A 25,861-nucleotide genomic window follows, 5' to 3' on the forward strand; every position below is an offset into this window, starting at 1 on the left:
ACGGAATAGTACGTCAGCTGGCAGATCCCCTGCTTTAAGGTGGGATCCGGCAGTGAGCCCACCTTAAAGCCGCGACATGTCAGCTGTTTTGTACAGCTGACATGTGCGCGCAATGAGCGCGAGCGGAATCGCGATCCGCCCGTGCCCATTAACTAGTTAAATGCCGCCGTCAAGCGCTGACAGCGGCATCTAACTGGCGCTCCCGGCCGCGCGGCCGGAGGTGTTCGTACCGCTGACCCCCGTCACATGATCGGGGGTCAGCGGTGCATTGCCATAACAACCAGAGGTCTCCTTGAGACCTCTATGGTTGTTGATGGCCGAATGCTTTGAGCACCACCCTGTGGTCGGCGTTCAAAGTACACGACCATTTCTACTACATAGAGGTGATCTGTACTTCACCTCTATGTAGCAGAGGCGATCGTGTTGTGCATGCTTCTAGCCTCCTATGGAGGCTATTGAAGCATGCCAAAATTTAAAAAAAAAAGTGTTTAAAAATATAAAAAAAATAAAAAATATATGAAAGTTTAAATCACCCCCCTTTCGCCCCAATCAAAATAAAAGAATAAAAAAAAAATCAAACCTACACATATTTGGTATCGCCGCGTTCAGAATCGCCCGATCTATCAATAAAAACAAAGGATTAACCTGACCGCTAAATGGCGTAGCGAGAAAAATATCAAAACGCCAAAATTACGGTTTTTTGGTCGCCGCGACATTGCATTAAAATGCAATAACGGGCGATCAAAGCAACGTATCTACACCAAAATGGTATCATTAAAAACGTCAGCTCGGCACGCAAAAAATAAGCCCTCACCTGACCCCAGATCACGAAATATGGAGACGCTACGGGTATCGGAAAATCGCGCAATATTTTTTTTTTGCAAACTTTGGAATTTTTTTCCACCACTTAGATAAAAAATAACCTAGACATGTTAGATGTCTATGAACTCATAATGACCTGGAGAATCATAATGGCAGGTTAGTTTTAGCGTTTGGTGAACCTAGCAAAAAAGCCAAACAAAAAACAAGTGTGAGATTGCACTTTTTTTGCAATTTCATCACACTTGGAATTTTTTTCCCGTTTTCTGTTACACGGCATGGTAAAACCAATGGTATCGTTCACAAGTACATCTCGTCCCGCAAAAAATAAGCCCTCACATGGCCATATTGACGGAAAAATAAAAAATTTATGGTTCTGGGAAGGAGGGGAGCGAAAAACGAAAATGAAAAAACGGAAAAAGCTCCGGGGGTGAAGGGGTTAATGATAGGCCACACAGGGGTCGTTAGGTTAATGCGTTGAGGCGGTAGGCCAGTCTGAACAAATGAGTTTTTAGGGCACGCTTAAAACTGTGGGGATTGGGGATTAATCGTATTAACCTAGGTAGTGCATATAAGTTATACTGAACCTCTTCTAGCAAGCCTGCATAGCATTCTGCTCAGCCTCTCCTCTATACCATGCTTTCCACAGATCGTGCTGCATGTATAACCTGACAGGTTCCCTTTAAGTAGTATGATGCTTATCAGTTATGGCGACCTTCCTTTGTTATATTTTATACATTTATATTTTGCTGTTTTCTTCCATGTGCAGTATATTATTTTTCTATTATTAATAATTCTTAACCTCACGTTTTGTTTTTTACAATCTTTAGAGGGAATTCCCCAAGTTCTTTACTTTCCGGGCAAGAAACAAGGTATGTCTTCTGTCAAAGATGATTTTTTTGTTTTTTTTGTTTACATTACAGAATTTTAGAATGAATACAAGTATTAGAAGTTATCCAGATGTGATGAAAATAATCTGATCATAAAGTAAACAGGAGCAATAAGCATAATTAAAACCTAAATAAGTGATAAGTGATACATGCTGCCAAAACGAGGGCAGCATGTATCAGCCACTGGCTGTACGATCACAACCATGTGTTTTTGCTTACATGCCATGTATGCCCACGCGTATAGGCAGAGACCTGTCAATCTTGGTTAGCGAGCGGGGAGAATATGCCAGGTACCCACCTGTACGGCTCCTTCACATTATGGTTCGGTCCCCGGCAGTTATTAAAAGTATGTTTTTCTCTGAAACGCCACAGCTTCAGAGACCTACATACATGGCTAAGATCCTACAGCCAGTAGCTGATACATGATGTCCATGGTTTTGGCAGCATTTTTCACCTGTCAGGTTCCCTTTAGAATACACCTGAGAAAGAAGTAATGTTTGATCTTGACAGAACACAAAATTCATTATTTCGCATTACAGTGCATGATTTCTAAAGTAGAAAATAGTTCTTTTCTTTTTAATAATTCTGTCAAAATGTGTTTTTTTAAAGTTTGAAGAAGACCGAATCTACAGACATTTGGAGCCTGCCCTTGCCTTCCAGTTGGAACTGAACCGTATGAGAAACTTTGACTTAACAGCCATTCCATGTGCGAACCATAAAATGCATCTATATTTGGGGGCTGCTAAGGTAGAAGAAGGAATCGAAGTGACAGATTATAGATTTTTTGTCCGCGCGATCATCAGACACTCAGATCTAGTTACCAAGGTGGGTATGGCTGTATTTCTCATTTTTACTAACACTAAATACACTTGGGTCCAGAAATATTTGGGCAGTGACACAAGTTTTGGTAGTTTTGCCATTTAACAAAACATATTCAAGATACAGTTATATAATCAATATGGGCTTAAAGTGCAGTCTCTCAGCTTTAATTTTTGGGAATTTACATCGTAATTGAAGTAAGGGTTTAGGAATTACAGCTCTTTATTATGTAGCTGCCTCTCTTTTAGGGTACCAAAAGTAATTGGACAATTATCTCAAAAGCTCTTTAATGGGCTGCATGGGCGATTTCACCAGTAACCCTTTATCAATTAAGTAAGTAAAAGATCTGCAGCTGATTCTAGGTGTCATTTGCATTTGGAAACACTTGCTGTGAACCCCACAACATGAGGTCAAAGGAGCTGTCAGTATAGGAGAACCAGACCATCATTAGGATGAAAAAAAGAAGAAATCCATCAGAGAGATAACAGAAATTTTAGGAGTAGCCAAATCAACAGATGCGTGCTTGGGAACTCAAAAATGCATGGATGTCCACAGAAGACAACAGTGATGGATGATCTTAGGATCCTTTCTACAGTAAAGAAAACCCCCTTCACAACAGTCAACCAAGTGAAGAACACTCTCCAAGAAGTAGGTGTTTCAGTATATAAGTCCACCATAAAGAGAAGACTTCATGAGGTCAAATACAGAGGATTCACCACAAGGTGCAAACCATCAGTCAGGCTTAAAAATTGAAAGGCCAGATTAGACTTTGCCAAAAAAAAACATCTGAAGCCAGCCCAGTTCTGGAAAAACAATTTTTTAAACAGATGACATAGGCATGCATGGCTTCAAATGGCACTGGGTCACTAGTGTTTATTGATGATATAACAGAAGCAACCGGATGAAGTCTGAAGTGTACAGGCTATAACTAAGTGCAGCAAGGTTGATTGGACGGTGCTTTACAGTACAGATGGACAATGACCCAAAACATACTACAAAAGCAACCCAGAAGGTTTTTTTAAGGCAAAGATGTGGAATATTCTATAATGGCCTAGTCAATCATCAGATCTCCACCCCATTGAACACGCATTTCACATGCTTAAGACAAAATGTAAGGCAAAAAGATATACAAACAGGTAACAAATGAAGTCAGCTTCAGTAAAGACCTGGCAAAGCATCACAAAGGAGGAAACCCAGCATTTGGTGACGTTTGGGACTATTCCAGATGATGAGCTTCCCCTCTTTTTTTTTTTTTTTTTAATTAAAAATGATCATTTTATTTATGGTGAAGTTAATTTGTCCAATTACTTTTGAGCCCCTGAAGTGAGGAGGCTTTGTAGAAAAATGGTTGCAATTCCTAAACGTTGCACATTATTTTTCTGTTGAATCTCTATAATTAAACTTGAAAGTTTACACTTTAATTGCTTCTCATTTGCTTCATTTTAAATCCAAGAACGGCATGCAGAGCCCAAATCACAAAGATTGGTCACTGTCCAAATATTTCTGGTCCTAGCTGTATATACACTTAATGCAAAAGAATGCAGGACAAAAACCAACAATGACAAGTCAGTCTGTGCACCAAATATGCCACTGACACCAAGAAGTAGAAATGAAGTACTACAGTTTAAGTTCTAGAGGCAACCGTAATACACCCAGGGACTTAGCCTGGCTGCATTTCATCGTAAATATGGAGAGAGGCGATGCTGGGAGGAGGAGGTGTCTCGAGGCTACGTGCTGTCATAAAATGTTGGCGCTGAGCAGAATCCCCACACTTCCCATTGATTTCTCTGTGGTGGGCTTCAGGTAAATGGCCGCTGGAGGCCATGTAGTATTTGTTGTACTTTGTACATTTTTTTTTTACTTCTTTTTCTTGTCTTCCAGGCATCTTTTTGAATGCCTAAGGATAGGTAATCAATGTAAAAGTAGTGGACAACCTCTTTAGTTTATGAGTACATGTCTCCAGAATCACGAGCTGGGCACAATATATGGACACTACAACGGCAGATATGCAATTTTCACTCCGCCACATCCTTTGCTACTTGTTTCTGGAAAACACCAGTGGAGTCAAAATTGTTAGTACATCTGTAGATAAATTCCTAGAGGGGTGTAATTGCCGAAATGGGGTAACTTGAGGGGGGATTCTGCTCTTCTGGCACATAGGAGCTCTGTATATGGAGTCTGCAAACTGTTCTACAAAAATTTGTTCACAAAGAGACAAATGGTACTCCTTCTCTCCTGAGTCTCAGTAGTGCTATTTTTACCCATTTTCCCTTGGAAAATGTAAAATCTGGGGCTAAAACAAAATTTTTGTTGTAAAATCTGGAGAAATTGCACAACAAACTTTGTGGTTCATTTTTTATAATTATCCCTTATAAAAAGTATAGATTTTGGGATAAAATAATATTTTAGTGGTAACAATGTAATTATTCATTCTTCATCATCCAGTGGTATAAAATTCTGTGAGGCACATGTGATGTCAACATACATACTCACTGCACCCTAGATAAACTGAGGGGTGTAGTTTGTAAAGTGGGGTCACTTAAGGGGGTTTCTGCTGTTCTAGCACTACAGAGGCTCTGCTAATGTGGCATTTCACCTGCAAACCATTCCAGCAAAATATTTACTGTAATATGGCGCTTCTTCCCTTTTGAGCTTTGCACTGTGCCCCAAAAGTAATTTTTGAAATTTTCAAATTGTACTGCTCATTTTCTACTGTTACCTCTTTTAAAAATTGAAAACTTGGGCCAAAGGAACATCTTTGAAAAAAAAGGTCACTTGCTCAGCCCAATGTTATAAAATTCTGTGAAACGCTTATGGGTTAAATATGCTCACTACACCCCTAGATGAATTCCTTGAGAGGTATAGTTTCCAGAATTGGATCCTTTGTGGGGGTTTCTGCTGTTTTGACGTCCGCAGTCTATTCCAACCAAAATGGCTCTCTAAAATTCAAATAGCGCTCCTTCCCTTCCGAGACCAAACAGTTTTTTCCACCACATATGGGGTGGCCCCCTGAGGAAGCAAGATTATTTGCACACGAAACGCGCGTTGGGTTTTGCGGCCGAGGCTCTGACGGGACTGGACACATATATGGGTAATTATTGCCTTTATTCATTTATTCAGATTGTTACATCTACTGTTACTAGGCTTATTATATGTGCTTGTCTTCCTGTTTCTCAGTCTTTCCTCGGTCATGTATTACACCTATGGATTCATTCACTTGTTTGTACACATGTGACCCATGTAATTAATATCTATTAAATAGTTATGTATTTTTAATAACATTTTGTACATTTTTTTGTATTTTTGACTCCATGTCCTCCTTATTATAAATTGATTGATGAGTCACAATTCACATGGGTATTTAATTTACTGGTATCTTCTAAATTACACATATGGGGTATCCGTCTACTCAGGGGAAAGTGCACAACAAATGGTGTGGTCCAATTACTCCTTCTCTTGTGAAAATGATAAATTTGGGGCTAAAGCAACAGTTTTGTGTTTAAAATGTAAAAATGAAATGTTTTATTTATTTATCACAATGTTATAAAGTTCCATGAAGCACCTGGGGGACCTAGATACTTTCATTACCCATACGTGAATTCTTTGAGGGGATGAAGTGTCCAAAATGTTTTTGGCATATCAGGGGCTCTTAAAATGCAGCATGGCGTCCACAATCTATTCCAGCCAAAATTGCGCTCCTGAATTGAAATGGCACTCTTTCCCTTCTGAGCAGTGCCATGTGACCAAACAGTAGTTTTCCATCACCAATGAGTTATTGGTGTACTCAGGAGAAATTGCATAACAAGATTTCGGGTTCCTTTTTCCCTGACACCTTTGAGAAATTTAAAAGCTTGGGGCTAAAAGCAACATTTTTATGTGAAAAAATAAAATATACATGTCTTAGTTCCATATTACTTTAATTCCTATGAAGCACCGAAGGGGTTAATAGAATTAATGAATGTGTTTTAGAGCACTTTGAGGGGAGCAGTTTTTAAAATGATGTTGCTCTTGGGTATTTTCTGTCACATCGGCCCCTCAAAGTCACTTAAAATGTGATGTGGTCTCTTAAAAAAAAAATTGCCAGAAGTCAGCATTGCCTTTTTCTAGGATCAATACTTTATTGGAAATCCTTGGGCACAAATGACATCGTGCGGTCTTCTGTACATCATACACGTTTTGGAATCATTCCAAAACGCGTAAGATGTATTGAAGAATACACTGTCATTTGTGCCCATGGATTTCCAATAAAGTATTAATCCTAGGAAAACTGAATGCTGACTTCTGCTGATATATTTATCTGCATGCTTAGGCTGTCGTGCACCCAAGATGCAAGTGATGCGGGTGCGATGAGCTGTCATTTTCTGTGTTTGGATCTTAAAAAAAAAAAAAATTGGTTTTGTAATCTTTGTTGGAAAATGAAAAATTGCTGATAAACCTTTAGCCCTTCTAACTTCATATAACAAATATAATTTTTTTCATAAATGATGCTTTAAAGTAGACATGTGGGAAAAGATACTTACTCCCGTAATTATGTTTAGTGGTATGACCATCTGTTTTAAGGGCATATTAGTTCACAGTTAGAAAATTGCAAAGTTTTCCAAAACTGTTATCAAATTTCCATTTTTTTCAAACATAAACACAAATCCAATCGACCCTAAATTTATGACTATCATGAAGCACAATGTGTGACAAAAAGAACAGTCTCCAAATCAGTGGGATCCATTGAAGTGTTCGAGTTATTGCAGCATAAAATGACAGTGGTTAGAATTGAAAGATTTGACTTGGTCAGGGAGGTGAAAACAGGCTTGGGAGGTGAAAGGATTAGTATTTGATTTTGCCCTGCATTCTTTTGTATTATGTTAATCTATATCAGTGTATGGATTGCAGTTATAGGTGTTTTTGTGAGCAACACTATATAGTCATGGTTATAAGGCTCTGAAGGGGATAGACTTAGTGTGAGTTACACATTGTATTGTTCACCATTCATAAATAGAACTAAATTCACAGTTCTGGCTTCCGATTATCAGCCAGCATAATGTATAGTTGGAACTAAACTGTGAGGTCATACCGTAAAGTTTGCAAGGGTACGCAAACATTTTAACTTAACATCAATTTAAAATCAATAATGCAATTTCCCTTTTTTCTTAGATTTTTACTGTGAACATTTTTTGTCATTAAATTCCACAATTAACTAAATGTATAGCAATGTAACGATTGCCTTAGCAATCTGTAACCTAGTTAAAAGACCGTTTGTTCATTATCGACTTTTGGAACTTTTAACCTCTATTTTGCTAATGTCTTAACTCCTTAATGACAGCCAATACGGCTTTTAACTGACCTGAGATATAAGAAACTAGCCTCCCCATACAGATGACAATCCTCTAGCTATCAGCTGTACACTATAGCTGACAACTTGCTGCATCAGCCACGATCAGTGTTTTCACCGTCCAAATCTGTTTAACCCCTTAGATGCTGCTGTCAATAGTGACTACATCATTATTAATGGTTAACAGAGTGTGGGGGCTTCCTCTATATCCCAATCGGTGCCCTCAGATCATGATTTTGTGGTCCTAATGTTTGCCATGGCAATTTATAATCAAATAGCGGCCTTAGAGTCTGTAACCTGTTCAGAAGTCAGCGATATTTAGGTGGTAAAAATACACATTTTCATTTTGGTCATGCCAGTTTGCATTAATTCCTGAAAATCACCTGAAGGGTTAATAAACTACCTGACTGCAGTTTTATATATGTCAGGGGGTGCTGTTTTTAAAATGGTATAACTTTTGAGGGTTTTCAATATATGGGACCTCTAAAGTAACTTCAAACCTGGATAGGCCTCTAAAAAAATAAATTTTGTAAATTTCCTTGAAAAAATGAAAAATTACTGCTACAATTTTAAACCTAAAATGCTAACAAAATAAAATAACATTTTACAAATTGTGCTGAAGTAAAGCAGACATGTTGGAAATGTTATTCATGTTTTGTTGTAGTATGACTATCTGAATTAAATGGATTCAAAGTTTGAAAATTGCTAATTTTTTAACATTTTTCTCAATTTTCTGATATTTTTTATAAATAAACACAAAACATATCGACCTAAAGTTACCATTATCATAAAGTATAATGTGTCACGAAAAAAACAAACTCAAAATCACTGGAATTTGTTGAAGCGTTCCAGCATTATTACCACATAAAGTGACACTGGTCAGATTTCAAAAATTTGGCTCCGTCACTAAGGGGTGATAATATAAAATGTCACTCTAAGGATAAGTTCCCATTATGAGTTGTTGACCCTGCTAAATTTTGCAGCACCCAAGAACAAAACCTGGAATTTATACAAATCTCATGCCCACTGGGCTTCTTTTTTTAATTAGCATAAACTGACTAGCAATCCATGGTTAAAATCTGTAACATGTCAATTCATCGTTCAGTAAATATGCGATAAAATTGCAAATTTTCTAGATAGACATGAAATGAAAAAAATTGGCAGGTAAAAAATGTCATTGCTTATAGTACATATCCGCAAAGTAGTTTTATCAACGCTAAGTAACAAGAAGGGTCCAAAACAAAGCTTTATCTAAAGATGACAAAAACCACAGCTGAAAAAATGCAATAATTATGCATGTAAAAAAACACAAGTAGACTAATTTAGCTAATTGATAAGGACATGCTACAAAACGTCTGCATCATCAAAAACACACCAAATACTCATTGTGGGAAATTAGCCTAAATGACTGTGACACAGCGTAAAAATGACATTATTCAACCAACGTAAAAATCCACACGAAAATCTGCAATGAAGTCTACACGTGTTCCTCATAGCATTTCATTATTGAATTTGCTGCAAATTTGAAAATCTGCAAAGTACATTCAGTCTGTAGTGTTTTGTATACGCTGTGGATGAATAACTTTTTTTTTAAACCCTGTTAACTAACATTTTATAGTACTTCGCTGTGGAATTTTGGTGTAGATTCTGTAACTAAAATTCCGCAACAAGAACGCAAAGTGTGAATCAACACTAACAGTACCACTTTGGTTCAGACGGCCATACTTCAAGGTCCAAAATGCAGTACTTTATAGATGTTGGACACTGTTGTTGTCTGTGAGCATGTAGCATTACATAGTAACTGGAGCCCTAAAACTCAGTTACTTATACAAATACTTGATTCTTATTTTCTTACAAATAAATGAATATAAAAACAAATCTTCCTAAGATGCTCTTCTTCTGTTTTTATTAATAGGAAGCTTCATTTGAGTACCTTCAAAATGAAGGTGAGCGGCTTCTTCTGGAAGCTATGGATGAATTGGAAGTGGCATTTAATAACACCAATGTCCGTACAGACTGCAATCATATCTTCTTAAACTTTGTACCTACTGTAATCATGGACCCTTCAAAGGTATGTTTTCTTATGTATGTTATTTTCTTTACATGCTATTTCTAAATATTAAAGAAAATAATGGCTCTCCAGGTAATACATAAGTATATGCTTATGTTTTTGAAACATGGTTTTATTACCTACCCACCCTTTTCTCCCTATAAGAAATTAGTATATGCTTTTTGTTATGTCCAACGGTGGCGCACATTGATTTGTGAACCTACTGTGCCATAGGACCGGACCTGCCCAGGAAGGTGCATAGCTAAGCAGATACAAGCTGTTCAATGGAGTTCCCGATGGTGGAAACAGACTGGGCTGCAGGTAGCTGCCGGGTACCACTCCTAGGCAGATCTCGATCCTGCATCTGCCACTGATTAGTGCTATGTTCAGACGCCGGTCCTGGATACTTGAGCATAGACTGGCTGCACACAGACCGAGGGACAATGTTCAGGCTGGCCACACTAGGACCAGGGGACTTCGGGAACAGGACTGGCGACACCGGGACCAAGCACTTCGGGTTTAGGACTGGCAATTCCAGGACCAGGGGACTACGTTCAGGCACTGGCCATCCTGGGACCAGGGAACTTTGGGAACAGGACCGGCCGCAGCGGGACCTTACTATATGCGCACGCTGCCCTTTTAAGAGCAGGGTAACAAGTGCGCGCCACAGAAAACTGCAGTGTGCACACCAGGAAGTAACAGGAGCCGAGGAACCACGCCAAGGCAGTGAGCTGGCGTCCGTGCATGAAAAGGAAATATTCCTTTAACTGACTATCTATGGCCTTGGTATGTCATATAGTGATCTAAAGATAAAATATCTGTGACTCTAAAAACTTAAATGGGTCGTCTGAAACAAAAATTGATTTTGATCCTAAATTTAATGTCATAATTAATCTTTTTTTAGAATATAATTAAAAAGTCCCTATCATTCCCTCACTACAATATCTAACTGCTTTTTTGTTTTTATACCTACTTCTTGTTTGATGACTCTTCGTTTGAGACCCCCCCCCCAATGCATGGTGGGATGCTTAAAGAAGACGACATGAGGAGGCAGAGGCTGCGGCCACTGTTGCAGCCTCTGCCTTCACCCTAAAACAAATTGTCATCAGTGACATCCATTTCAGGGGATGGACTAGTCCCTGCTCTGCTGTGCATGCTTTCACTGTCAATTCCAACATATGCTCATTAGGATCTGGTCACTGTGTTATATTTATTTTAATGCTCAGTAACAGTGCGCTATGGCCTCAAAGATCCTGGTATGCAGAAGTGACCAACGTCCTGGATCATCCACATCTTTCCTAGGGTAACTTTTCTATCAAATTTACGATCTTTCAGTTTCACGGCATGGATGCTGAAGCCACAATTCTAACAATAGCCACAATAGCCTCAGGACTGTTGGATCCAGTTATTCATACTATGATTAAGGCGCGAAAGTCTTCCTTGTTGCGTATCTACCATTACACTTGACAGGCCTTTTTTTGTTGGTGCGAATCCAGCAACTTTGCACCAACCTCCTTGTCGGTGCTTCTCTTGTTTTCACAATCTGGTCTGGAGTCGGGACTAAAGCTCAGTTCCCTTCAAGGGTCAGGTTTCCACCTTGGCTATACTATTTCAGAGAGATCCAGCTTCTAAGCCACAAGTAAAGATTTTTTACCAGGGAGTGGCACACACTAAGTCATCCCCCACCATTCCATTGATCCCTGGGATCTCAGTCTTGTTTTGGACCTACTTCAGTCCCCACCCTATGTGAAAATGAGGGCTTTCTCGCAGCTCCGTCTCTCCTGGAATGGTGGCTTTTCTTATAGCGATTACCTCCATCAGGTGGGTTTCGGAGCTGGCTGCCCTCTTCTGTTGTACTTTTTACCCCATCCTGCACCTGGACAAGGTGCTGTTGATGCCTGTTCACCCTTTTCTTCCTAAGGTGGTTTTGACTTTTACCTTATTGAGGACATTCTTACATTCCATCTGCTCTGCACCCTTTTATTCTATTCAGAAAGCTTTGCACAAACTGGACAGTCAGAGCTGTGCAATTCTATTTATCAGCCAAGGCTTCAGTCAGATCTTCAGGTTCCTTGTTTGTTATTCCGGAAGGCCCACACTGAGGCCTAGCCACCTCTAAGGCGACTCATTCTCGCTGGATTTAATTTACCATTTTTGAATCATATAGGATGAAGGTCAGATCCCTCCCATTCAGCAACAGTGTGCACTTTATGCGGTCTGTAGTGTCCTCCTGGGCTGTCCGTCACCAGGCATCTATTTGACTCAGTAAGGTGCAGCTTTCTGGTCTTCTGTTTATACCTTTCTAAGTTACACAGGGCAGGGTCTATAACTTTGCTTTGAGGGACACAAGTCTTGTCAAGAACGTGCTGTAGGCGGTTGTCACCCAGGTAGCAGCTTAAGCAAGTGCTGATACTTCTGTATTAACAGTATATCTTTTTGTTATCCCCACCTCAAGAACATCTGTTGGATCTTGTGACCCCTTTACAAGTAAATGAGATTTTGTGAACTCACCATAAAATCTTGTAGTTTCATTGGGGTACACAGCACCCGCCCTTGGTTGCCCAGTCGGCAGTTCATTTAAGTTTTTTTCTCAGTATTTTAATTTCTTCATGCTTTTGTTCTTTTGCTTCTCCTACTGCTTTCTTACTAAGTGAGCAGTCTTAGTGCTAGCAGATGAGGTATAGTCTGGGGAGGAGACAACTTTTTTTGTCAATATGTATTGTTAGTGTCAGCCTCCAGGTGGCAGCAGTCTAACCCAATGTTCTTGTCTCCTCAAATGAAAACTACAACAAAGGGATTTTATGGCGAGTGCCAAAAATCTTAATTTTTTGGCTATATAACAGACATCATATAATGGACATTATCTTTATCTATTTATATGTTGTAAAATGTACACCTACATTTTATTGGATAGGCATGTTCATATATACATTATAAAAGCATATACTAGTGTATTACCTGGAGAATGTTTTTTTTCAAATTATGTTGATTTATTTGGGTAGAAGGGCATTGACGATTATAGTGGGGAAGGAGAGACTAGGTGAACATGTTTAAATGCACATTGTAATAAAGCATGTGGGGTCTATAATGAATGTCCTGACAAAGTGCTGCAAATGCGTTTTCCCAAAATATGTTGTGGATATGCATTAAACATTTAAGATGGAAATACCCTTTGAACACTCTTATTAAACTACAACAAGTAAAACTTAAAAGTTTTGCCCATTGTCTGGACTACCCCTACTTAAATGAAGTAGTCCTCCTTGTAAAATAAAAATAGCATAGAATCACCCACCGCACTAGCACCATTCCAGTGAGGTCAGCACCAGGACTCTGGTGACATTGTTATTCCACTGGGATCTAACGGGTATAGTTTCTCATTGTGGAGCGTGACATGCCTGGCATGTCAGTGTAAGGAGGCTTATACGCCATGCAATGCTCTTCTGGGAAATTAAATATGCAAATTGCCCCTTCAGGAAGAGGACTTGAACTCTAGTGCCACCTATTGCTTGTTTCCAATATCAAAACACGTCTGCAAATTGAGATTCTGATTTAGCTTTTATCGTAAGTCATATGGCGAGGCTCATTTAAAGGGTTGATATTGACTTGTAGGATTGCTACTTCGATTAGGTGGCACTAGAGTTCAAGTGCTCTTCCTCTCTGAAGAGGCAATTTGCATATTGTTATACCATGTGAGCCCTGCAGCCAATCAGTGGCTGCTATTTCTCTGCTGTGCTTTCACTTCTTGAGTTTGTTGGATATTCATCCAAGGGAATTGAAAGCGCAGGAGCCTAATAGGGGCTGCTGATTGGCTGCAGGGCTCACGTGGCATAACAATAGCATGCGAGCTCCAGGAGTCATCACTGGAACCAATGCAAGTGGTGAGTGTATCGTTTCTTTTTAATTTTCCAAGGGGGATGGCTTCACTTAAAATGGGTTATACAGGTAGTGCACAACCCCTTTAACCTTTTCATCATCAGTATTTAAGGGCTTTTAAAGGGTAACCTCTTTTTAACAAATATTTTTCTGATAGATTGAGGAATCTGTTCGGAGCATGGTCATGCGCTATGGAAGTCGGCTGTGGAAACTGCGCGTCCTACAAGCCGAGTTAAAAATAAACATTCGTTTAACGCCAACTGGAAAACAGATTCCAATTCGCTTATTTTTGACTAATGAATCTGGGTATTACTTGGACATTAGCTTGTACAAAGAAGTGACGGACTCCAGAACTGCACAGGTAGGTAACGGGTGGGCGCAGACGGTGCCTGTTGGTAGTTCTGTTGTTATTCTGTTCCACAATTTGCTAAGAATTGGACACAATCTCAAAAATCCTAGGTTTCTTTTGCCCCAGATTTCCATGAAAAGATAAAGAGGTTTTAAACTAAGTTGAACCTAGAAGCATACATTGACATTTAGGTGGGACTGATCAACAGTCTAATGTGTTTATGTCCATAAATCCGCTGTGAGGAACTCAGAAGATGAAAGACTAATAGTTCTACACTCTTCACTGACAGATTTTCAGTCCACTCATTCTGCAGCCAGCAATAGACAATGTAGCAAAGAGGCTGTAGAAGGCAAAAAGTGCAAAGTGTTTATTGAAACCCAATTGTAAAAATAAATTTTTGCCAACGTACATGTTCCTAAGAGTATCTAGTTTGTTTAAGGCTAGTTTCACACTAGTGTTTGCATGAGCTGCGGAGGGCTGCGGACTTCCTCCGTGAAGCCCCGCCCTCGGCCGTACCTCCGCCTACATCTGCATGCGGCCGGCGTACTTATCTTTAACATTAGGTACGCAGGTCGTGTGGCAGTAGGCGGATGCTTCCGCATGCGTCGTTTTGACGATGTGGAAAAAAAAAATTGCTACAAGCTGCGTCCTACGCTGGTCGCCGCATCGTCAAAACGACGCATGCGGAAACATCCGCATACAGCGGCACGACCTGCGTACCTAATGTTAAAGATAGGTACGCAGGCCGCATGCCAGCCGCATGCAGAAGTAGGCGGAGCTAGAGGCGGAGGTGCGGCCGAGGGCGGGGCTTCACGGAGGAAGTCCGCAGCTCATGCAAACGCTAATGTGAAACCGGCCTAACAGTACATGAAATTAGCATACTGTATTAAATACTGTGCATGTCAAATAACAAACATATTAATACTTTGTGTGATGTCAGTAGTCACAGGATTTGTATTGCGCACAGATAAAATATCATACCTTTGATTGCTGCCTCTTTATCTGAATATTGATATAATGATGTGACGTCCCAAGAGATTTCAGCTGGTAACACGGGGAATATAATGTCCCTCTTGTTTCACTAGTGCATTGCAGACTGTGGGCCTCCAAATTCCCTCCGTTGGGTACTGATGTAAAGAACCGCTCTAGTAAATGTCAGCTAAATGTAAGAACAGGTGAACTGGCAAATGAAGGGGTTAAGCTGCATTCAATGGCACAGATGGACATGTGATATCAGGACTAAGCTGCGGTCAACGCAGGTGGAGATAACAAAGCCAACAACTCCGTAGCCAGGAACTGTTCACCAAGCTTTGGCCAGGAAAAATTTATTTGCACCATGCTCTCATTGGGTATTCATCTTAAGATGTTTCTCATTTCGTTATATCTGTTAGCTTGAGGATCTATGACAAATACACCCTTTTATTTCTCTAGAAAGGTTCATATGATGTCTAGCTTACAAAGCATCAAAAATGGTGTTAGAAAATTGTTTTCTTATTTATTGATCTAAATCTAACTTCATGGTCATTCATTGACGTTTTCATTTATCAAATCTGCTGTTAATTGTGTATTTTTTTTAACTAGATTATGTTCCAAGCATATGGAGATAAGCAAGGACCGCTACATGGGATGCTCATTAACACACCTTATGTAACAAAAGATCTCCTGCAATCAAAAAGGTTTCAGGCACAGTCCTTAGGAACAACCTATGTGTATGACATCCCTGAGATGTTTCGCCAGGTAAAGCTTTATATTTATACTGCGAGTTATGGTATCAGCACAGATCTTACGAAAATTGATCAACACCAACTGCAGCATAAAAGAGGACCAAAAGTGTGACTTTCCTTAAACTCCATAACATGATTACCCTATGGGGCAATCTCTACCCATTCCTAATGTACATGAACCAGTCTGTAGAAATTTATATAATTATCACCTGTCTTTGGTGATCCATAAAAATAATTACCAATTCCTACAAATAACAAAACGCCAAAATATAAACCTTTGTATTATAGTTACTCAAAATCTAAATTTTTACAATAAAACATCTCTATGCATCTCTTCACGGAACTCCTTTGAAACCCAGTCTGTCTCCAGACTGCAATGGATACCGTGATTTTACTATATGCAGCGATGCTGTGATATTTTTGTGAATAGTGGAAGCAATCAGATCATCGCAGGTCAAGTCCCCTAAGGGGACTAATTAAATACAGTGAAAACTAAAGAAAAAAGTTTAAAAGAAAATTAAAAAACACATAAAGGTTCAAATCAACCCCTTTAAAATAAAGATAACTAAAAAATACACATGTGGTATCGCCCCTGTCCAAAAAATGTCAGATCTATCAAGACATAAAAATAATTAACCTGATTGGTAAAACACCATAAACAGCGAAAAAATTGAAAACACCAGTATTGCATTTTTTGGTCCCCAGCGAAACAGCAAAAAATGTTGTAAGAGATCAAAAATTCATATCTAACCCAATCTGGTATCAATGTAAATGTTGTCCCGCGGCCCGCCCTTTAACAAATAGCGCTTTTCCAAAAATATGGAAACGTTGTGGATCACAGAAAATGGCAACACATCAAAAAATTATTTTTTTTAATAAATTTCTGCATTTCTTTTTTTACCTCTATAATAATAATAAAAAAATAAATACTGGACAATTGTGGTTTCTCCGTAATTTGGTTGATGAGGAGAATCATACTGCCAGGTCACTTTTACGCAAAATGTACACAGTAAAAATAATTCCCACAAAACAATGTCAGAATTGAGTTTTTTCCCCCAGTCTTGTGATCTCTGTTATTCATCGCATAACGGCAATTGCAAAAAAAAGTCAGATTTTCCATTCATTTCGCTCTCCTCTGATATGATCTAGTACACCAGAGGAGAGAGAAATGGGGTCCCTCGAGTACCTCTGCCATCCCCGAACCCTCTGGCTCCGCCCCCTGACCCTCTGTGTAATTTTCCCGGAAGAAAATGACAGGCATATGCGCAGTGCGCCTGCTGAGATCTGCCTGCCAGCTACCGGCAACAATAGGAAATTTTTCCTATTGGTTCATTTTGATCAATATGATAGACCTTATCACAGTGATCAAAATGAAAAAATAGTAAACCCCCTTTGTCATCCCCTTAGTTAGGTAAAAATTAATAAAATAAACAAAACATATATATTTTACCATTCTTTGCGGTTTGGGTTATGGTTGGGCTAGGGTTGGGGCTAGGGTTAGTGTTGTGTTGGGGTTAGGGTTGTTGGGTTGGGTTAGGGTTGAAATTAGAGTTATGAATGTGTTGGGGATAGGGTTGGAGTTAGAATTGGGGGGTTTCCACTGTTTATGTACATCAGGGTGTCTCCAAAAGCGACATGGTGCCCACCATTGATTCATGCCAATTAGGTAATTTTTTTGTGAAAAAAGTAAAATGTTCATTTTTTCCTTCCACGTTGCTTTAGTTCTCGTGAAGCATCTGAAAGGTTAATAAACTTCTTGAATGTGGTTTTGCACCTTGGGGGGTGCAGTTTATAGAATGGTGTCACTTTTGGGTATTTTCTGTTATATTGACCCTCAAACTCACTTCAAATGTGAGGTGGTCGCTAAAAAAAAATGCTTTTGTAAATTTTGTTGGAAAAATGAGAAATCACTGGTCAACTTTTAACCCTTATCACAGCCTAACGAAAAAATGTGCTGATGTAAAGTTGACATGTGGGAAATGTTATTTACAGTTATATGAAAAAGTTTGGGCACCCCTATTAATCTTAAGCTTAATGTTTTATAAAAATTGTTTTTTTTTTTGCAACAGCTATTTCAGTTTCATATATCTAATAACTGTTGGACACAGTAATGTTTCTGCCTTGAAATGAGGTTTATTGTACTAGCAGAAAATGTGCAATCTGCATTCAAACAAAATTTGACAGGTGCATAAGTATGGGCACCCTTATCATTTTCTTGTTTTAAATACTCCTACCTACTTTTTACTGACTTACTAAAGCATTTTTGGGGGTTTTGTAACCTCATTGAGCTTTGAACTTCATAGCCAGGTGTATGCAATCATGAGAAAAGCTACTTAAAGTGGCCACTTGCAAGTTGTTCTCCTGTTTGAATCTCATCTGAAGAGTGGCATCATGGGCTCCTCAAAACAACTGTCAAATGATCTGAAAACAAAGATTATTCAACATAGTTGTTTAGGGGAAGGATACAAAAAGCTGTCTCAGAGATTTAACCTGTCAATTTCCACTGTGAGGAACATAGTAAGGAAATGGAAGAACACAGGTACAGTTCTTGTTAAGGCCAGAAGTGGCAGGCCAAGAAAAACATCAGAAAGGCAGAGAAGAAGAATGGTGAGATCAGTCAAGGACAATCCTCAGGCCACCTCCAGAGAGCTGCAGCATCAACTTGCTGCAGATGGTGTCACTGTGCATCGGACAACTATTCAACGCACTTTGCACAAGGAGAAGCTGTATGGGAGAGTGATGCGAAAGAAGCCGTTTCTGCAAGCACGCCACAAACAGTCGGCTGAGGTATGCAAAAGCACATTTGGAGAAGCCAATTTCTTTTTGGAAGAAGGTCCTGTGGACTGATGAAACAAAGATTGAGTTGTTTGGTCATACAAAAAGGCGTTATGCATGGCGGCAAAAAAGCAGCATTCCAAGAAAAACACTTGCTACCCACAGTAAAAGTCGGTGGAGGTTCCATCATGCTTTGGGGCTGTGTGGCAAATGCCGGCACCGGGAATCTGGTTAAAGTTGAGGGACGCATGGATTCCTCTCAGTATCAGCAGATTCTTGACAATAATGTTCATGAATCAGTGACAAAGTTGAAGAGACAATGATCCAAAACACATCTCCAAATCTACTCAGGTATTCATGCAGAGGAACAATTACACTGTTCTGGAATGGCCATCCCAGTCCCCAGACCTGAATATCATTGAACATCTGTGGGATCATTTGAAGAGGGCTGTCCATGCTCGGCGACCATCAAACTTAACTGAACTGGAATTGTTTTGTAAAGAGGAATGGTCAAAATTACCTTCATCCAGGATCCAGGAACTCATTAAAAGCTACAGGAAGCGACTAGAGACTGTTATTTTTGCAAAAGGATTATCTACTAAATATTAATGTCACTTTTCTGGTGAGGTGCCCATACTTATGCACCTGTCAGATTTTGTTTGAATGCAGATTGCACATTTTCTGTTAGTACAATAAACCTCATTTCAAGGCAGAAACATTACTGTGTCCAACAGTTATTAGATATATGAAACTGAAATAACTGTCGCAAAAAAACCCAATTTTTATAAAACATTAAGCTTAAGATTAATAGGGGTGCCCAAACTTTTTCATATCACTGTATTAACTATTTTGTGTGACAGCACTCTCTGATTTAAGGGTACAAAAATTATTTGTCATTTATTTGTTATTACGCAGCCCCAAACTTGCAAGTATCCTCCACCATGTTTCACTGTTGTCTACAGTCGATTATTAACGTACCACTGTCCAGTCTTACAACAAACAAGCGGCCTTCTATTACAGACAAATATTTCAGGTTTTGACTCATCAGTCCAGGGCACCTGAAGTTGTTTTTTCTGCATCCCAATATTTTTGTTGTTGTGCGTAGCTGAGTCACTTGTGTCGAAGGTATGTTTTTTTGGCTGCAATGTTTCCATGAAGACCAGTTCTGGACAGACTTCTAGGAACAGTAGATAGGTCAAGCTGGGTTCCACAGATTGTTGCCAGGTCTGAGCTGCTGTTACTGCTGGTCATTTGATTACAAAGGGAAGTAATTATGATGTGTCTTTCGTCTGCTGTATTAAGTTATTTTCTCCGACCAGTACGTCTAAGCTCCACAAGTTTCCCATGTTCGTGGGGTCCTTTTATGTTGAGAAATATAGGTAGATACTTCTCCATCATGCAATACCATCAGAGAGTCATCTGACTGGCTCCAAGTTTATTCTGAATGAGAACAATGACCCCAAACATACAGCCAGTGTCATTAAGACCTATCATGGAAGTGAAGAGAGAAGATCAAGTTTGTCTGCAAATACATGAGAATACAGAAGTATTTGTGTGAGCCTACATCCACAAGTGATCTGTGGTTGGTTCAAGATGTTTGGAACAAGCTCCCTGCCGAGTTGCTTCCTGTGTGCCACTGTACCTTAGAGCGTTGATATGTGGTTCTGAAAGCAGTGTGGTTGTAAAAAATATTAATTGGATTTAAATTTCTCTTTAGTTCATTCACTTTGCATTCTGTTCAGAAAAATAAACTATTAAAACTTCTAATATTTAAAGCATTCTTCTTGCAGTATTCTTTCCACACCTACCTAAGACGTGTGCACAGTACTGTAATATATAAATGGATACATGCATAAATATAATGAATATCTCTAAAATTTACATATAGGCTTTAATCAAATTGTGGGAGTCAATGGATGCAACTGTCGATATTCCAAAGAGTCCTCTGCCTTCCGATGTTCTTATTTATACTGAGCTTGTACTGGATGACCAGGGCCAGTTGGTACACATGAATAGGCTTCCTGGAGGTAATGAGGTAATCATATTTTTTTTTTTCATGCAGCATATCTATAATGTATGTATAAATGGTGCTATAAAGTTTCCTGACCAACAGGTAATCAGGGTGGTAAAAAATAAAATACAAACTTTGAAATTGTGGAAAAAATTGAATGCATTTAAATTATTTATTGTAAAGAAATGTTTTGTTAAGAAACATCAACACAATACAACAGGAATCTTATTAATCTACCAAAGGTTAATCTGTATACATACAGTACCTACACCCTGTATTGTTGTGTCAAAATAACGCCCTGAAAACTTACCTTAGAAGAGACTTGCTCGCCTAAGAGAGAATATTGTGTATCATTCTCGTTTGTCTAATATGAAACACCTATGTTATTTGTGCAACTGGCCACTAGTCCACAGACAGATTGGTAAAAGTTGAATTTGCCTTGTTGGATTATTTGTTGCAACCATGTGTTTGGATGGAGCTGCTCTGGGAGACTGGGGGCGCCGAAGAGACGGAGAAGCATCACTACTCGCGCTCTCCTCCTCTTGGAGACCCCGATCCCCTTTTGTTATGTATGTGCTCCTGTGAAATAAATAAAAATGGAGAGATTGCTGCTCCTTTGTGATATTTCTCTTACCAAATGTGGCAATAAAGTGAAATTCACAGACCTGTATATCATCTTTTTCATTATTGTGTCTTGACGATTAGATGGGTTACCATTTTGTAAAGAAAATTGAAGTCTAGTTGTTCAAAGACTAACAGTAACCTGTACTCTAACAGTTGTAATAGACAAATACAGGTAGTTTACTTGTTTTTTAAGCTTGAAGGTAGACTTAAAGCGGTATTCCCATCTCCAAGATCCTATCCCAATATGTAGTAAGTGTAATGATTAATAATATTAGCAAATACCTCCAATTAGAAATTAATAGTTGTTCTGATTTGCTGTGTCACTTACCCCATGTGCAGGGCATTGCAGTAGCTTAGATATCCATGATTATGACCACTAACCCCTAACTGTCACTATATGAGTGGTTATAGCCATGGATACCCAAGCTACTGCAATGCCCTGCACTTGGGGTAAAAAGAACTATATCCCATTTCTAATTGGAGGTATTTGATATTATTATTACACCTACTACATATTGGGATAGGATCTTGGAGATGGAAATACCCTTTTAAGTCCACGAATTCAGCCTATGGCCTACTATGTCAAGCAAAGCATTATAAAATAAAAAATGGCTTTATAAAGTAGAATTGTGTAACCCCAATAAAGAAAAGGAGAGATGGGGCCATGAATAACTGTTACATTGAATATTTTTGCAAGTGTGTGTCTGTAAAGCTTCAGGCTACAGTGATCATTTATTTTAACTAGTTAAAGTTGATAGCTGATATTATTTTAATTCCATATTTGCATTACAGTGGCATGTAAAAGTTTGGGCACCCCTTGTCAAAATTACTGTTATTGTGAACAGTTCAGCAGGTTGAAGATGAAATGTAAGACGACCCGGGATTCTCACAGAACTGGAAGAATTTTCCAGGGAAGAATAGATGAAAATCCCTCAAACTAGAACTGAGAGGCTACAAAAAGCGTTTACAAGCTGTGATACTTTCAAAAGGGGGTGCTACTAGGTACTAACCATGCAAGGTGCCCAAATGTTTCTATCAATCTATTTTCTTTTTTTATAATTTGTAAAATGTAAAAATGAATTTTTTTTGCCAAAAATACAAAGAAATTGTGTCATCTTTAGCCCTTTTAGAGATTATTTCATCTTCAACTTGCTTAACTGTTCATAATAACAGTAATTTTGACCAGGGATGCCCAGGTTTTTACATGCCACTGTATAAGAGTAGATCTAATGTACATTTCCAATTAAGTTAATGTATGCGTAATATATTTACTTAATTTTTCTTCAGATTGGGATGGTGGCATGGAAAATGTCTTTGAAAACTCCAGAGTATCCAGATGGCAGAGATATCATTGTAATAGGGAATGACATTACATACAGGATCGGGTCGTTTGGGCCTCAGGAAGATTTGTTGTACCTACGAGCCTCCGAGCTCTCCAGATCACAAGGGATTCCACGTATATATGTTGCAGCAAACAGTGGTGCAAGAATAGGATTGGCGGAAGAGATACGACATATGTTCCATGTTGCATGGGAAGATGCCTCAGACCCCTATAAAGTGAGTTTGTGTCATGGCATGGCAAAATTCTCTGCCACCTCATTCCTTCTGTAACTGTGGAGTTGAGATTGTAATTCATTGTTTTTCTAAATTTCTAATAGCATGGAGTTGACACTTAAAGCGATTATCTGGTACTTTTATATTGATGCTATAATACCAGATTGGTGAGGGTGTGACACCTTACCAAACTGGCATTGATGACCTATCCTAAGGCTAGGTGCAGATCCGAGAGAATCGGGCGGATTATGCTATTCATACTCTGATCAGAGTATGATCCCATTCTATCAGATGAGAAGATGGAAAATAAAATGTCTCCATTTTCTCCATTCTGGGGCACATTTATAAGATAATCTCAGCACAGGAACACATCCAGTTGTGGAAATTATTATTATTATTCAAACATCTTTTGATTAAAATGTTGATTGAAATTAACTTTGTGGGATAACCCCTTTTAACAATTAAGACATTTTAACTATCCCCCAGACTTTCTAGTAAATGTTTAGACAAGGAGAGAGTTGACATTTGTGTAGCGGCTCTGATTCTTGATAGAGAATGTGGTAGGAGAAACTATCTGCACCACACAGCAGTTATATTAGCAAAAGGGATGGGGCCAGGTAGTGTTCCTTCATCTTCTCATCAGTGATGATTGGAACATCAGGGAGCAGGCTGCGCACACAGTCAGAGACAACTCAATGGCAGCCCTGAGAAAGTATAAAATTAGTCCACTTTCACGCTCAAGTCATAACCACCTCCTGATGGCAACCAGATCGGACACTGGCTATTACTCCGAGTCTGTAAGTAGCACATACAATCAAATGATTCTTCTTATCTTTTTCATGTTGCTTTGTGTGTAATTCTTGCTCAGTGTCTCCCTATGAACTCCTATTACTTGTTTGAGGGCACAGCGAGCGTGAGAAAGCTCTCCTGCTCACCTCACCTATCTGACGTCAGCGCAAACATGGTGGAAAATTTACAGTTGTGAAATATTAATAGTCTGGGAACATCCATGGATATTACCCCTTCCCAGGCTATAAATATCAGACCCCAGCCATCAGCTTTCCCTCTGCTGGTTAAGAAAATTGCATGTTAGCACATGCCATTTTTTCTGAAAAAGAATCTTTTATTAATTAAATACATGTGCAGTAACTGCACACACACTGTACCAATTGTATATGTCACTGACCTCTGTATAACTATCTATTCTATGTGTATTTACTGTATGTAATTCATCTATTCTATCCTGTCGGCTCCTGCTGTGATTTTACAGTAGGTGGCTTCTGAATTGACCGCTTTTCTTCTATCTAACTATGTAATATACAGTGGATACGGAAAGTATTCAGACCCCTTTAAATTTTTCACTATTTGTTTCATTGCAGCCATTTGGTAAATTCAAAAAAGTTCATTTTTTTCCACATTAATGTACACTCTGCACCCCATCTTGACTGAAAAAAACAGAAATGTTTGAAAATTTATTAAAAAAAGAAAAAACGAAATATCACTTTTTTGAATATACCAAATGACTGCAATGAAACACAGTGAAAAATGTAAAGGGGTCTGAATACTTTCCGTACGCTCTGTATATACATATATGTATCACTGACATCTATATATCTATTCTATGTGTATATATCTATTCTATCTATTCTGTTCTAACCTGTCATGCTGTGATATTACTGTAAGCAGCAGATGAATTAGTTAATAATATGTTTTGAAGAATATTTCCTTAGAAAAAGATGTGTAAATGACAGAGAATTTGCTCTTGTTAAAATTGCATTGCAGTCGGATAGCAATCACACTGCATTCGGATGTAAATCAGGTGTGAAAAATTGGATTGTACTCCCATGAAAAACTCTGTCCAGTGTTGTCCCATGAAAAGATAAAATCTAATAATTACAAAAATGTGAAGGGTGTATTCACTTTTGTAGGATACTGTATATGGAAAAACTGACCTGGAAATATGATTTTCCAGGTCAGTATTATAACGCTGATGCCAAACACGTATAGTTTGTTTGTTTTTTATTTCAGTGATGAAAACAAAACTTAAATTTGTAAAAATAAATAAAATGTTCTCATGTCACCATTTTCCGAGACCTATAACATATTCAATGTTTTGGGCTCTGAGGCTGTGTGAAGGCATTTTTCTTTTTGTACCATGATCCGCCAATTTTACTGATACCATTTTGAGGTAGATGCAGTTTTTGATCTCCTCTTATTACATTTTATTGCAGTGTTGCAACAAACAACAAAAAAAGTAATTCTTGCGTTTCAATATTTTTTTTTCATTCTGTTTACCAATCAGATTAATTTGTTATATTTTGATAAATCAGACATTGTGTTTTTTTACTGGGGGTGATTTGAACTCTTGAGGAATTTTTTTTACTTCAGCTTTTACTGCATTTAATAGTTCCCTTATGGGACTTGAAGCTGCCATTGTCTGATCGCTTATGCTATACATAGAAATGCATCAGCAATTCTATGTATAGTGAAAATGGCGATCTCCTATGAACGCCAGCTAAACACTGGTTTTCACAGGAGGATCGTTATGACAAGCAGCAGACCCCCGGCTCTCATGGCAACCCATCGGAACCCCTCGACAACATCATGTTGGGCACATGGAATGACGCGCCCCACTGCAGGCTCATTTTAATACCCTTGTCAGAGATTGACAGTGGCGTTTAATAGCTTAGTAGCCGGGGATGGGGCAGAGCTCCACCCCCGGGTATTTGAGGCACATGATAGCTAATTAAATTAGCTATCATCAACCGGGAAAAATGCAGGCTCGGCGTGTAAGCCCTCATCAAAGTCAGGGATATAATAGGTTGTGAAGGGGTTAAAGGGAACCAGTCATCTGATTTATGCTCCTTAAAAAAACTAGCATGGGGCAGAGTATGGCTGTACAATTGCAGCCATGTATGTTGTATTTCTGAGTTAAACTACTTTGATCCCTTTTGCAAATGTTAAACTGTAGTCATGACTATATTTTATTATTTTACATTATATTCTGATGGTAACCGATATATTTTAGTAATTTCTAAAATTTACTT

General features: G+C 38.8%; 1 protein-coding gene across 2 annotated transcripts in view; it reads left to right on the forward strand.

Annotated features, from left to right (window-relative positions):
* ACACA (acetyl-CoA carboxylase alpha) overlaps positions 1-25,861 on the forward strand; it is a 483,059-nt gene that overhangs the window by 214,776 nt on the left and 242,422 nt on the right. For both annotated transcript variants that reach the window (XM_077295311.1, XM_077295310.1), the window contains exons 36-42: positions 1,650-1,691; positions 2,319-2,534; positions 9,770-9,925; positions 13,935-14,138; positions 15,708-15,863; positions 20,514-20,660; positions 22,548-22,817. In XM_077295311.1, coding sequence (XP_077151426.1) covers positions 1,650-1,691; positions 2,319-2,534; positions 9,770-9,925; positions 13,935-14,138; positions 15,708-15,863; positions 20,514-20,660; positions 22,548-22,817 — 1,191 coding nt within the window. The remainder of the gene's footprint in view (positions 1-1,649; positions 1,692-2,318; positions 2,535-9,769; positions 9,926-13,934; positions 14,139-15,707; positions 15,864-20,513; positions 20,661-22,547; positions 22,818-25,861) is intronic.

The sequence above is a fragment of the Ranitomeya variabilis genome, chromosome 3 (genome assembly GCF_051348905.1).
Source record: "Ranitomeya variabilis isolate aRanVar5 chromosome 3, aRanVar5.hap1, whole genome shotgun sequence".
Taxonomy (NCBI): domain Eukaryota; kingdom Metazoa; phylum Chordata; class Amphibia; order Anura; family Dendrobatidae; genus Ranitomeya; species Ranitomeya variabilis.